General features: G+C 44.5%; 1 protein-coding gene across 29 annotated transcripts in view; it reads right to left on the bottom strand.

Moving 5' to 3' along the window:
• Nucleotides 1-13,111, bottom strand: part of OBSCN (obscurin, cytoskeletal calmodulin and titin-interacting RhoGEF) — a 171,166-nt gene that overhangs the window by 84,362 nt on the left and 73,693 nt on the right. For 10 of the 29 annotated variants that reach the window (XM_082278968.1, XM_082278994.1, XM_082278970.1 and 7 more), the window contains 11 exons: nt 10,783-11,046; nt 10,203-10,466; nt 9,638-9,901; nt 8,913-9,176; nt 7,605-7,868; nt 5,966-6,232; nt 5,341-5,604; nt 4,416-4,682; nt 3,089-3,355; nt 2,131-2,397; nt 605-871 (listed from right to left, as the gene is read on the bottom strand). In XM_082278968.1, coding sequence (XP_082135094.1) covers nt 605-871; nt 2,131-2,397; nt 3,089-3,355; nt 4,416-4,682; nt 5,341-5,604; nt 5,966-6,232; nt 7,605-7,868; nt 8,913-9,176; nt 9,638-9,901; nt 10,203-10,466; nt 10,783-11,046 — 2,919 coding nt within the window. The remainder of the gene's footprint in view (nt 1-604; nt 872-2,130; nt 2,398-3,088; nt 3,356-4,415; nt 4,683-5,340; nt 5,605-5,965; nt 6,233-7,604; nt 7,869-8,912; nt 9,177-9,637; nt 9,902-10,202; nt 10,467-10,782; nt 11,047-13,111) is intronic. The other 19 variants (XM_082278981.1, XM_082278982.1, XM_082278983.1 and 16 more) reach the window with 12 other exon arrangements.

Here is a 13,111-nt window from a genome sequence, read left to right as displayed (position 1 = left end):
GGCAGAAGCTAACCCATATATACCCCAAACCCGCTGGGGAATACCAAAGGAATTATAAAATAACTAAGGTTGCAAAAGACTTCTAAAATCATTGAGTCCAACCATTCGAAAAGCAGCTCAATCTCCCTCTGAGCAAGGACAGTGGATATTCCTACAACTGAGGTCACCATCTGCATGAAAAATGGTGCAGCTGGGTGTGATGTGCAGGGGATCTACAACGTGGAGTAGCCTGTGGAGATGCTGGGGGAGTTTGTTCCACACCAGTGGTCCAATCTAAGCTCTGCAGTGATATTAAGGCCAGATGCAGCTGCCACGTGACTGGAAGCTGGGGCTGGACCATCTGTTCAGTCCCATGCATATGATGTCAAGCAAATATTCCAAGCCATGAGTCACAGATTACAGCTGCCTTATCCTCTTGTGTCCACCAAGTCAATCTTTGCTTTGGTGCATCCACTGACCATAAGATTTTTTTGGTGATACCTTTCCTATGCTTGGTGTTTATCACAATAACTGATTTTATGTTACGCATGTGTACATAACTCAATTATGCTGTGAGATCTTAGTTTCCTGAAGGGAAAATCTTGTTCCAATAAACAGGTCTTGCCTTTCACGGTGAGTTTGGCAGAGCTCGTCTGGTCTCCAGCCTTGCAGGAATATTCTCCAGCATCCCCAGGCTCCAGGTGGTGAACACGGAGCTCCCGGAGGGTTCCATCCTGCCACATTTCGTACTTGGAGCTGGAGTGCAGGAGGACTCCATCCTTCCTCCACTCCACTTCTGCTTTGCTGATGGAAATCTCGCAGCGCAGCCTGGCTGTTCCTCCCACCTCCACTTCCTCGTTCCTCAGCTGCTGCTTCAGCTGGGGTTTGATGGCTGCAAAGTGAGAAATAAATAATACATGGGCTCTTTGCTTGAATGCCAGGTCTGCACAGCTCAGGACAAGGCACCTGGGCTTTGATGATGCAGAACAATTTTGCATTAAGTGGTGATATGATAATAAAACCATTTTTTTCCCTATAAACAGATCTATGTTGTGTATATCCAGAGGACCAGAAAGTTCCCCAAATATCTTTATATCCCATAAAGTCCAGGGCATCCACATCACACCTTTCATGCATCTGCTCTGCATATTGGAAACTCCAACTTATGTAAAGAATTTGACAAGCAAAACCTGGCACTTTCTGTTTAAACTTGTGCAAATCTGCTCACTTTTACAGAAATACTCCTGATTTTTCAAAGCTAAACAATGCAAAGCTTTAAACTAATTTCTGAATTCTCAGCTGTCTTTTCAAGGCCCAGATCATCATGGGTGAATCCTTCCAGATGATGCACAAATGAACATTTATTCAAGTAGAGCATGGAACAGCTCAGACACCAGCTTGCCTCTGATGGAAACAAGAAGGGAATATCCACAGGGTGTGAGTGAGCAGTTGGGAAAACAGGAATCTCAGTGCCTGTGGTTCCAGTATTAACACTACTTTGAGACAGGTAGAGCAGTCACTGAGCTTTTTCACCCATAGTTGACCCTGTGGCTGCTTTTTGGGTCAGATTCAGCCAAAAGATGTTGTTTGAAAGGCTTAGACCAAAGCCCCAAATCCCACCCAACTTTGAGACAATCACAAGCATTTCACAGATGGTGCTGGGATGGCCCTGTTTGAGCAGGGAGGCTGGACCAGTGACCCATTCTGTGATTCTGTGAACAGTCACAGACATTATTCCTGTCGTGGTTAAACACAGCATTCTCAGGATCTTCACAGGAAGATTAAAAATAGCAACCTCAAAATGCTTTTCTAAATGATGTGTGATCTGCTATTGATTCAAGCAAGCCAGAAAAATTGCAAAGTGCCAAAAAAAGTTTTGCTACTATTTCAAAATCCCCATGACACAGAAATTCCTTGCTTTTTTCATATCAGAGAAAGGGGTCAGTGCACTGCACTCTGTGCTTTACAGGCTTGAACAGGAACCCTGTCCCACCAGATCCACTTCTCTGCACTCTGCCTTACGACTGGGCGCCTCTTTTCCTCGTTATCCTAACTTTGGGAGGGGTTTATTCACCAGTGGATTAAATAATATCATTCACACAGTTGCAAGAATGCCTCTTCTCCTCCATCCCAGGTGGGTGCAATGCTAACCATTCACTCTGAGGACTGCAGTGCTCTGCTGGTCTCCCGTGTCACAAGTGTAATCAGAGGCATCCTCTGGCTCTACATTATGAATCACAAGCTCAGCCGTGCGCCCACTTAATTTAATTTCGTATTTGGCACACGGGAAGAGCTCCATGGTGCCTTTCCTCCACTCCACCGCCGCGTTATCCTTTGTCAGCTCACACCGGAACTTCACCACAGCTCCTTCTTCTGCCTCCTCATCTTTGAGCTGCTTTTGGAAAAGAACTGGCAGAGCTAAAAGAGAAAAGAAAAGGATCAACAGCATCTTTGAGTGAAGCCTGAGTCAAGTCCTGGTTAACACAAACTGATGCTTGGAGAACAAGATACTCTGCTTTTCACTGTGATATTCCTAAGTAGGATCCATGTTTTCTAATTTTCCTGGAGCCACCAGATCATCTTGCTGCATCAGAAGAAGCCATCTGCACCCATAACATTTATTTCCTTTGTTCCTTGACTCGGATCCTTCCCAGTGGTGAATTCATTGAACGATTTTATCCCTCAGTTGATCTAACAATAATCTCAAGAGCAAAGAACGTCAAAACTCCATGGACAGCGTTGAGAGGTCAGGGAGGTCATTGTCTTCATACAGGATTTGAAAGAAAATATTCTTTTCAAATATTCAAACAACACGTCACGTGAAATGTCCAGATGTTATGTTAAATCATTGCTTTTTTCTTTAAATTCTCCTCAGGCACAAAGCTTGAAAGTGTTTCCTATTAAAACCCACAACTCAAACATAGCACTGGAAGAACAAAGTATCATCCTCTTCCATTCTCATTAAAAATAAAAAAATCCTAATATATCAGATGAGAAGGAAAATATCCATAGAGAACAACAATAATGCACTTAAAAATATTCATATTGAAAAGATTGTCTTGCATGTTGGAGGAACCTATTCCTTTAGGAGTCAGCTCACACCACGTACCTGTCACGCTCAGAGCTGCCCTGGTTTCCTGATCCCCCAAGTCACAGCTGTATTCTCCTGTGTCTTCTAACTTGAGGTTGTGTATCAAGAGCTCTACCAGGCTTCCCCTCTGCCTCATTTCATATTTCTGGCTGGGCTGCAGCCCCACTCCTCCTTTCCTCCATTCCACTGCAGCACTGGGTTTCGACAGCTCACAGCAGAACGTGGCTGTGCTTCCTTCCTCAGATTCCTGATTCTGTAGGGGCTGCTTAAATGTGACAGGCAGTGCTGTAAAATTTGAGAGGAGGAAAATGTTTCAAGAACGTTTTAGTCCAAGAAGGATTCAGTCCTACCATCATCCTTCAGATATGGCTTATCCTAACGATTCCATCGTCCTGGAGCTGCAACTCTCTGTCTCGGCAGAATCTTTCTTGAACCACTAAGGGAACCAAGTTCTGAGGACAGATGAATTTAGGGAAGATCTGGTCTTAGTGGTCCACAGAATGGCCTGGTTTGGGGTCTGAAGGAGTCAGACTTTCCTATGGAAGTGTGCCCATGCCATGGATGCTCTAGGGAAAGGTCACTGGGACATGATCCTTGTCTTACACAGATTCTTGTCCCTTAACAGAGGTCTGTGAGTTTGCAATATTAAACAAAGAGTATTTTCCTCCCAAATAAGGCTACTATCAACATATAAAAGATCAAGTCAGCATTGATCTCTTGGTAAGAGATCACAGTGAAGTGGTTAATGGGAGGGGAAATCCAGATTTTGGGCAAGGCCTTGCTCTGGGGATGGTAGAAGGAGTGGAGGAAAACAGGTGTGGATTCAAGTTGTCTGCAGTCAGCATTTGCACTTGAAGTTCAAAGCCTCCAGTAACAATACAGCACACTCACATATCATAGAAATCCCTTATTCCCTAATTGGTGTATCTCTTACCATCCCAGGCAGGCATCCCTTATCCCATTCCCATATCTGGCCACAGTCCCTGCACTCAGGGCAGGAGGGTTCAGCATATTTTGACATCATGACAACATTCAAGGACAGGTTGGTTGGGGCTCTGAAAAACCTAGGCCAGTGGAAGGTGTCCCTGCCCATGGCAGGGGGATGGAAATGGATGATCTTTAAGATCCTTTCTAACCCAAACAGTTCTGGGATTTGATGATTTAATTGCTTCCACACTCCAGATACTGCAAGAAGAACATTTCTACCTTGACCATGTACCATGCCCAAGAAGAATATTTATTCAGGCGTGAACCAGCAGCAAAACAAATCAATAGCTGCAGAGAACACCAGGAAAAGCTCCTTTCACTCCACCCCTCTTGAGCCAAGGGTCACCACTCTGCCTACCATGCACAGCCACCACAGCCGTTGTCCGCTGGTGTCCGGAGTCACAGGTGTAAATTCCTGAATCGTCCAGTTCCAGGTCATAAATGACCAATTCAGCAGCACAGCCCTGCTGCTTCATCTCGTATTTCAGACCAGGGTAGAGAGTGACATCTCCTTTCCTCCACTCCACTGGAGCCTTGGGTTTGGTGAGCTCACACCTCAGTGTTGCTGTGCCACCTTCTTCTGCCTCGGTGTTCTGAAGCTCTTGTTTAAAAAGGGCTGGCAGGGCTATAAAATAGAAATGTGACTTGGACCTACTGCAGCTGGGGCTTGGGAAAAAGGAAGTAGAGGGAAAAAGAAAGCACCAAAAGTTTTTTTTTGAGGATGTGTCTAAACCTCAGTGCTCTAGATTCAAACTACGAGGCTATTTTCCCCAGGGAAGTAATAGGAATACCTGCAGAGCAAGAAGAAATGGATTTCAAGAAGTTACGTGTGCCATGAAATATATAGAATCCAATCTATGATACAGAAATGGACTGATAGTTTTCCTACTGTAAGAGTAGCCAGTGTGCTGCCCTGATCAGTGAAGAAGTGTTTTGAAGATCAGCAGGGAATTTTAGAGGTTCAGATTCCCTCCTAAGACAGAGCTGCAAGAGTTCATACCCCCACTTAAGGCAGGGAATTTTAAGGGTTCAGATTCCCTCTTAAGGCAGGCCACTTGCAGGAGAGATTTTGATTATTCTGACAGCAACGTACTGAAAAAATGCATTTAGTTCTTCATTGCAATTCCCATTTTCTGCCTGGCCACTCCACGAGCTGCGTAGACCAGGCTGCTCTGCACGCCTTATGATTTACAATCTTTTCCCTAAGCATCACTAACCTAAAATTTTATTTTTATTTTCAGAAAATATTAGAACCTTTTCCTTTTTCAGGTTTTTTTTTTTACCAGTGACTGTCAGCGTGGCAGTTGTCTGTTGATCTCCACACATACAGATGTAAAGTCCAGCATCCTCCTCCTCCAGCTCATGGATAATCAGCTTTGCAACAGCACCGTCCTGACTCATTTCATATTTGCTGCTCTCTTTGAGCACCTCCTGCCCTTTCTTCCACTCCACCTCAGCAGGTTTTGTCAGCTCACACTGCAGAGCAGCAGCACCATTTTCCACAGCTTCCAGGTCCTCCAGTTCTCTCTTGAATTCTGGAGGCAGCGCTGAAGAGTAAAAGAGTTACCAGAGAGAGGGTGAATTTCCTTTAAAAAGCAGCTTGGTGAGGTCCTTGGGGAGAGGTCTCATGGGACAATACCAAGCCCTGATCCAGGTCAGTGGAACACAATGGAAAATCTCCCCCAGCTTCCCTGGCCACTGCATCCGAGCAAGGGAAGTGAGATGAACCAGCACAGCTGAGGAGGACAAACACCAATGGGCAACATTTTTCCCAATTCTACACAAGGAGGAAACACACAGAACCCAAAGGAACACAAAAGCCCAAGCAGACAGAAAGGGACGGGAACAGACCGTGGCAACAGAGATTTGGGCAGGTTTGGAGGATGTTCATCCCGGGGATGACGTTACCATGCACTGTTAAGGCAGCCGTGCTGCTCCTGTCTCCACACACACAGGAATACTCCCCACTGTCACTCAGGTCTAGGTCATGGACCACCAGCTCCACCACACGTCCCTCCTGCCTCATGCTGTACTTGGTGCCCGAGGTGAGGATGTGCTGGCCTTTCTTCCACTGGACACGGGCAGGGGCCTTGCTCAGCTCACAGTGCAAAGTGGCCGTTCCACCTTCTACCCCTTCCTGGCTGGTCATTTCTTCTTGGAAAAGCGGAGGCACAGCTGAAGGATGCAGGTAAAGCGTGTTACAAACTGAGGGTGTCTCCAGGGAGGGGTGAGGAAGCGACAGGGGAGAGTTGTGAAGGTTGCAACAGAGGAAAGTTGTCAAGGAAGGGTGAGCATCAGCCACAAAGAGAGGAAAGAGAAATGAAAATATCCTAGTGGGAATAGACATCCTAATCCTTTTAGGCATACTCCGGCTTCCTACAGCAAAACTGCTCTGTTCTCAACAGATTCACGCCTGCTTTCTGCCAGTTTCCTCCTCAGAAAAACTAAGAGTAGCAGCTCGGAGCTCCTTAATTCACATGGGTTGTCTCCCACAAACTTCACGGCTTTGCACTCTCTTTTGCTACTCACAGAGCTGCCCTGCTGTCCTCTGACTGTTGGCACATCTCCTTACTCATCCTCATTCCTTCTTCCTTGAGATATCCTTCAAGAGGTGCATCTGGAATTCACAGATTCTTCTTGACCCCAAAGTAAATCTCCAGCTGCTGAATTCCAGCCTGGGTTCTTGTCTGGGAACGCATTTTCCCCACTTAACATAATTCTTGTACCCGCTGCAAGCTGTGTCCTTGAAATAAATGTGATGGCCTTCACATATGTCCCTCTACTCATTAGGTGGGATAATGGGATATTCCACCTGTTTAATGAGGTTGGATACTGCAGATCTCAAAATCAGTGTCCAGAACAGTGAGACTAAGTTAAAATATCCAGGCTAGAAAACAGGCTTACTCCTGATTTGGCACATTTCCCACTCCAGCAGTGTTAAGCTGAAGCACCAGACTTGTTTGCCCAGAAAATTGTTCTTCGACAAAGGAAGACCAGAAGGAGGCCACAGAAAGAATTTATTCTTTCCTTAGAAAAATCAGACTCCCAATAGAAATCTATCCTTGTGCATTAGGACAGAGATTGTGGGCACAAAGCCCAAAATAAACATAACTTAGTGCAGAGGAGATTATAACTAACAGAGCCATATTCTGGATACTCCTTATTCCCTACATTAAAATGGTTGGTATTGAGAATTCCGGAAAGGAATGGCAAAGAACAAACAGATTTGTGGTTTAGAGAATAAGTGCAGGAAAGGAAAGACCGATGAATGATGGGGTTACGTGGTAGGAAAGGAATGGAGGAAGGGAAAGAAGAAAGGAGAGCAGGCTTGTGTTTAAGGAAATGAAAAGGCAGAAGAATGGCACAGAGAAATGCAGACAGGTGCTTTCCAACTTCTACAGCCTGCAGGGGAGGAGGGGCAGGGAACATTTCCAACCTAATGGAAGTTCAGTTAACAGGGGTGACCAGACAGATGTGGAAAACTGAACAGCTCAGAGCAGAGGACAGAGGTTTCCAGTCAGGAAACAGGAGGTCAGGATGGCTTTACCCTGTACTGTCAAGACAGCTGTAGTCTGGTGCTCTCCGCACACACAGGTGTAGTCTCCTGCATCCTCCTCAGCTATTTCATGGATCACCAGCTCTGCTTTGGGCCCTTCCTGCCTCATTTTGTATTTGCCACTCGGTTTGAGGATCCTCTGGTCCTTCCGCCACTCCACCGGAGCAGCCTTGGAGAGCTCACAGTGCAGGGAGACTTCTCCACCTTCTTCTGCTTCCTTGTCCTTCAGCTTTTCCTTAAAGAGTGGTGGCAGAGCTGGAGGATGCAACACGGACAAAAGGACAGCAGAAAACCAGAATTAAAACCCTAATTTCTGGTTTGAAATGCCTTTTTTTTTGAGGCAATTTTGCCTCTGAAATTTCTTTTTTGAAGTGCCCCTCATGCCTTTTTTTTTCAGCCTATTATAGATATTCTTAGCCATAACCAAGTTCAGAAACTCTGAAAGCATCTTTCTTTGAGTGTGACGTGATTTCAATCACCCTGAGGGATCAGTTCCCTGGGGTTTTGTTGTTATTTATAGGGAAAGAGCAAAACAGAAAGACCCAGACCTCAAATCAACAGCACTCGCAAATAACACTGCTGGATACAGAACTATTTTACCCACACAAGCCTCATTTTTGGAGGCTGCTGTTGTTATTTTCTGGTTTGTCTTTAACAAAATATTACAGCCCCATCTACATGAAAGCAGTCAGATTTCAAAATAATACTACTCCTAGTTTTACATTGAAGTTTGAAGGGCCATTACACCTAATAAGAATTTCAGATTCTTACTAATGGGAAACATTTTGGAAATCATAATTCAAAGACAAAACAACCTACAGGAATTAAGCTCTGGAATGATAACTCTTATCTCACTCTGCATGTGTGACTTCTATAAAGAACCTGGAACATCCATGGCCAGATAATTTCCTCCTCTTTCTGCTCCCCCAACTCTCTCTTTTCCTTTATCCAGTTCCTGGATAGCAGGGGGCCTGACAGACCACAGCTGTGTGTTTTGGAGAAAACCGTGGTGGACTGAAGTGAACTACAGGGTTGGAGCTGGAAAATGCAAATATCCAAAAAGGGGGCACTTGCACAGAAAGAAACTTCTCATTTCCTCCTTTTAAAGGACAGATTAATAACGACCCAAAAATTCCCCAGGAGCAACTCTTTCTCAGGAAGAAATGAGTTATAAATAGAACGAAGGAGGAGGAAAGGATGAAAACAAAGACAATCTACTGACCCAGGGAAGAAACAACTGAGTTTCAGAATGATGTCTATCTCGAGAGCTATTTGTCAATTTTAATAAGGTCTTTTTACCATGAACTCTTAAGGTTGCTGTTGTCTTCTGGTCACCACACACACAGGTGTAATCTCCAGCATCTTTTACTTCTAGGTCATGGATGACCAGCTCTGCAGTGGTGCCAGACTGTCTCATTTGATATTTGTCACTTTCTTTGAGCACTTTGGGCCCTATTTTCCACTGCACTGAAGCTCCTTTGGTTAATTCACAACTCAGAGTGACTGATGCTCCTTCTTGGGCTTCTTCATTCTTCAGCTTTTCCTTGAAAAGCACTGGCAGGGCTGGGAATGGAAAGCCAATAGAAAGTGTATTTAAACTAAGTGATCAGCAACGTCGGTTCTCAGCTGAAGGTCAAATCTGGCAAAATCAGGGGGGTTGAGGTTATCACTATGAGGATCTGGAAAACCAAATCCAGCAGTAAGACAAGAAGTGCTGAGCTGACAGGCCAAAGTGCAAGATTCAAGGTGGAATTTAAAGGATTTTTCACAGGACAGAACATCTCAGCTGGCCTAACAGGAGCATTTCCTGGGCGGAATTCCCTTAAACCTACAACACAGCTGTGTGTCTGCAAGGAGAGACAGCCCTGTCCTCAGCTCCCTTTTCAGCAGCACCAGACCAAAACTAAACACCTGAACAAGAACTGGACATAAACTAACTCGCAGGAAAAAGGTGAGAGGTGAACACTTCACACAGCAACAGGATGTTTCAGAGAAACAGAAAATGGACAATCATCTGCATTTACCATTCACTGTCAGAGAGGCTGTGCTGTGCTGGTCCCCACACACACAGGTGTAATCTCCTGCATCCTGCAGCTCTAGGTCACGGATTTCCAGCTCAGCCAGGGCACTCTCCTGCCTCATGATGTATTTTTCACTTGCCCTGAGTGTTTTGTTCCCTTTCTTCCAGGCCACAGCTGCAGCCTTGCTCAGCTCACAGCGCAGAGTGGCTGTTTGGCTTTCCATGGCTTGCAGGTCCTTCAGGTCTTCTTTGAAAAGGGCTGGCAGGGCTGAAGGTCACAAAATGGACAGAGGACATTAAAAGTGACACGTGACACACGGGTGACAGGAGGGATGGGGTGGTACAGAAGCAGAGAACACTTTAGGGTGGAAACAGGGTGTTTCCCTCATGATTCTGGGACATTGGACAAACCAATAGACAGAAGGAGAAAAGCAGCCTGGACACAACCAGTTCTTACAGAGAGTTTACAGATTTAAAGAAACAATTCAGCCACAGGTGAACATGCAACCGATATCAATGAGCTGGCATGGAAATACACAGCAATACAAATAATATGTATTTTTTTTTACCATGCACTATCAAGGCTGCTGTTGTCTCCTGCTCTCCACACACACATGTGTACTTTCCAGCATCTTTCAATTCCACATCCTGGATAAGCAGCTTCATGACCGTTTTCTCCTGCCTCATTTTGTACTTCTCACTGGCTTTGAGCAAAGTGCTGCCCTTCCTCCACTCCACGGGGACAGCCTTGGTCAGTTCACACCTCAGAGTGGCCACTTGACCCTCAGTCACCTCCTCATCCTTCAGGCTCTCCTGGATGCCTGCAGGCAGCACTGAGGATGCAATGGGAACAGGGTTAAAGGGAGCAGCAAACACAGCCTGCTGGTGAGGGCATGGGTGGGGAAAGAAAGGTGGGGAGGTGTCTTCAGGCTTGATCTCACATTTGCTTCAGGGATCAGATCCTAAAACCACTTTGTACATGGAACTGGGGAAAGGTTTTACCCCTAAATCGCAAAATTCATCCTCGTGGTTTTGCCACGCAAGGTCAGACTCAGAGGTGCTGTGCACAGATAACAATGACCATGGTGATAAAACAAATTCAAACCACAACCTCGATAATGATGGCATCCAGGTGGAGTTGGTCATTACCATGTACTGCCAAGGAAGCTGTGGACTGCTCCTCCCCACACACGCAGGTGTAATCGCCAGCATCGCTCTCAGTCAGATTGTGGATCACCAGCTCTGCAGTGACATCCTTCTGCTTCATTTTGTATTTCTCACTAGGTCTGAGGGCTGTGTGTCCCTTTCTCCACTCCACTGGGGCGGGTTTGGTCAGCTCACAGTGTAGGGTGACTGCTTCACCCTCCTTGGCCTCTTCATCTCTTAACTCTTCTTTGAACAGAGCAGGAAGGGCTGAGAAACAGAGCAGTAGAGGTTTTCATGACAAGCAGCTCTTGACCCCCAAAATAAATGACCCTGATGTTCACCAGTATCTATTCATGCCTGGTTATTGATGTGAGGGGATCATCTGACAGAAGGGAGATGCTGATTTGTGTCATAGACAAAAAAGAGTCCTGTCATTTTTTTAAGCAAATATTAAATAATGTTGCTGGCTGGTTGAGAGATGTATGGAAAATAAACAGCAGAAATAGGGAAACTTCATGTATGGTCAAAACTGCAACTTTCTCAGTATAACCCAGCCTAGAGAATTGATACACCAGGTTGCATCAAGATCAGGAAAAAAGCCAAGGGGAAAAAATGGTGATGTTTTAACTTACATTTTAAGGATGCTTTCAGACCTAGCCCAGAGTTAGGATGAGACTGAAAAGTAGAATCAGAGAGAGATCCTGAAAGTGCTTGGGTGGGAATACAAAGGAAAGAGAAGAATGAAATCTTCTCAGAAATCTGCCATAAATCCCTCACCCCAGGAATTTCAGGCGTTTCCTGACACCCCGTCCCTTTTGGAACAACAAATAGAATTATTCGGACTGTAAGGCTGGATGGAAATGTGGCAATATGGGGAAGCAGCAGGATGGAATGACATCCACTAAGCCTTTGGAATGGGGTGGGAACTACATTTGGATATAAAATTGCTATGAAAGAGCTTGAGAGGATGGTCTCCAATTCCTGACCCTGACCAGCAAGAAAGAAATAATTGAGAATAAGGATGTGGAGGATAATTGTGCAGACATTGATGTAAGCAGATAAGAAGGAAGGAAAACAACAAGGGACATGTTGGTCTGCCTCTCTTTCAGGAATGTAAGTTGATGATGAGTGACATGGGGAAAGTTGAAGTGTTTAATTCCCTTTTCTTCTTTATTATTAAATGTTAATTTTAATTAAGGATGGAAAAGAAATTCTGTCTAGGATACGGAACAACCAAACAAAAAAAAGGATTAGAGACTATTTAAATAATTATATTCCCAAAGCAGCTTGGTATGATGAAATTTGTCCTGGAATTCTTAAGGTGCAGGCACAACCGATTTCAGACATTGACAGCGACACTGGAGAAATCAGAGTGTGTCTGATGTTCCTCAAGTATGGAAAAAAACCCCCAGAAATTAAGAGGTGAAAAATATCTCACAGATTGAAATACACACATTCAGTTCTTGCCATGTCAACCGAGATTCTAAAATCCCAGAGAGTCAAGAAAGAAAAAATTACTTGTGTAAAGTCAGTGGAGCTGAAGGAGCTCCAAATGTAAATGTGTGCTTGAAAAAGAGCTGGAGGTCTCCCTGACTTCCAAGGTCTGAGTTTGATAAATCTCCATTGGCAAAAATGGGAATTTAGCAATACTCTTCAGTCTTGAAGCCAAATCCCATTCATAATGCTTGTCTTGGAAAAAGAGGAAGAGATGGCAGAGAGAGGATCCAAGGAATTGTGGCCATCTCAATTCTTTGAAAAACTCAGATTTGCCAAGAGCTTTTCTCCTCATGAAGGAGTGGACCAGGGTAATTTTTTCTTGACATAGATTAAGCTTCCTTGCAGTGCTATTAATCTGAAAACCACAGTTACAGGATGTTGAACTGGGATTTACACTCACAATGAAAGAATGACTTGAGCAGAGTTTCTCACTACTCTGGGTTCAGGATTATTCAGCATTTTCTGTGGTGACTTGGACAAACGCAAAGTTTTATTAATTTTGAAGATGATCTCAAGGTGGGAAGGAAGAGAGGGTGAAAACACTCCTTTAAACTGGATTAAGATACAGAAGACCTCTGTAAAGTAAAATAGGCTGCAATTGAGCAAAAGCAGGTGGAAAATTCTCTATTTAGGAATGACCAACAATAAGATGGAGCAGATCTGTAGTGAGGGATTTGAGGTTACAACAGTTTGTGGAATAAATTTAAGTCAAAAAATTCAAGCCTGATGCAAATAAATCCTCATAACTGAGATGTATAATTTGGAGTGTCACATTAGTTCTTGGTTCAAATTTTATACAAATACTTCTCTGTTTGAAGTAATGGCTTGAGCCAGC

Source organism: Coloeus monedula, assembly GCF_965178545.1.
Source record: "Coloeus monedula genome assembly, chromosome: 1".
NCBI lineage: Eukaryota > Metazoa > Chordata > Aves > Passeriformes > Corvidae > Coloeus > Coloeus monedula.
This window is presented reverse-complemented; position numbering and strand designations above follow the sequence as displayed.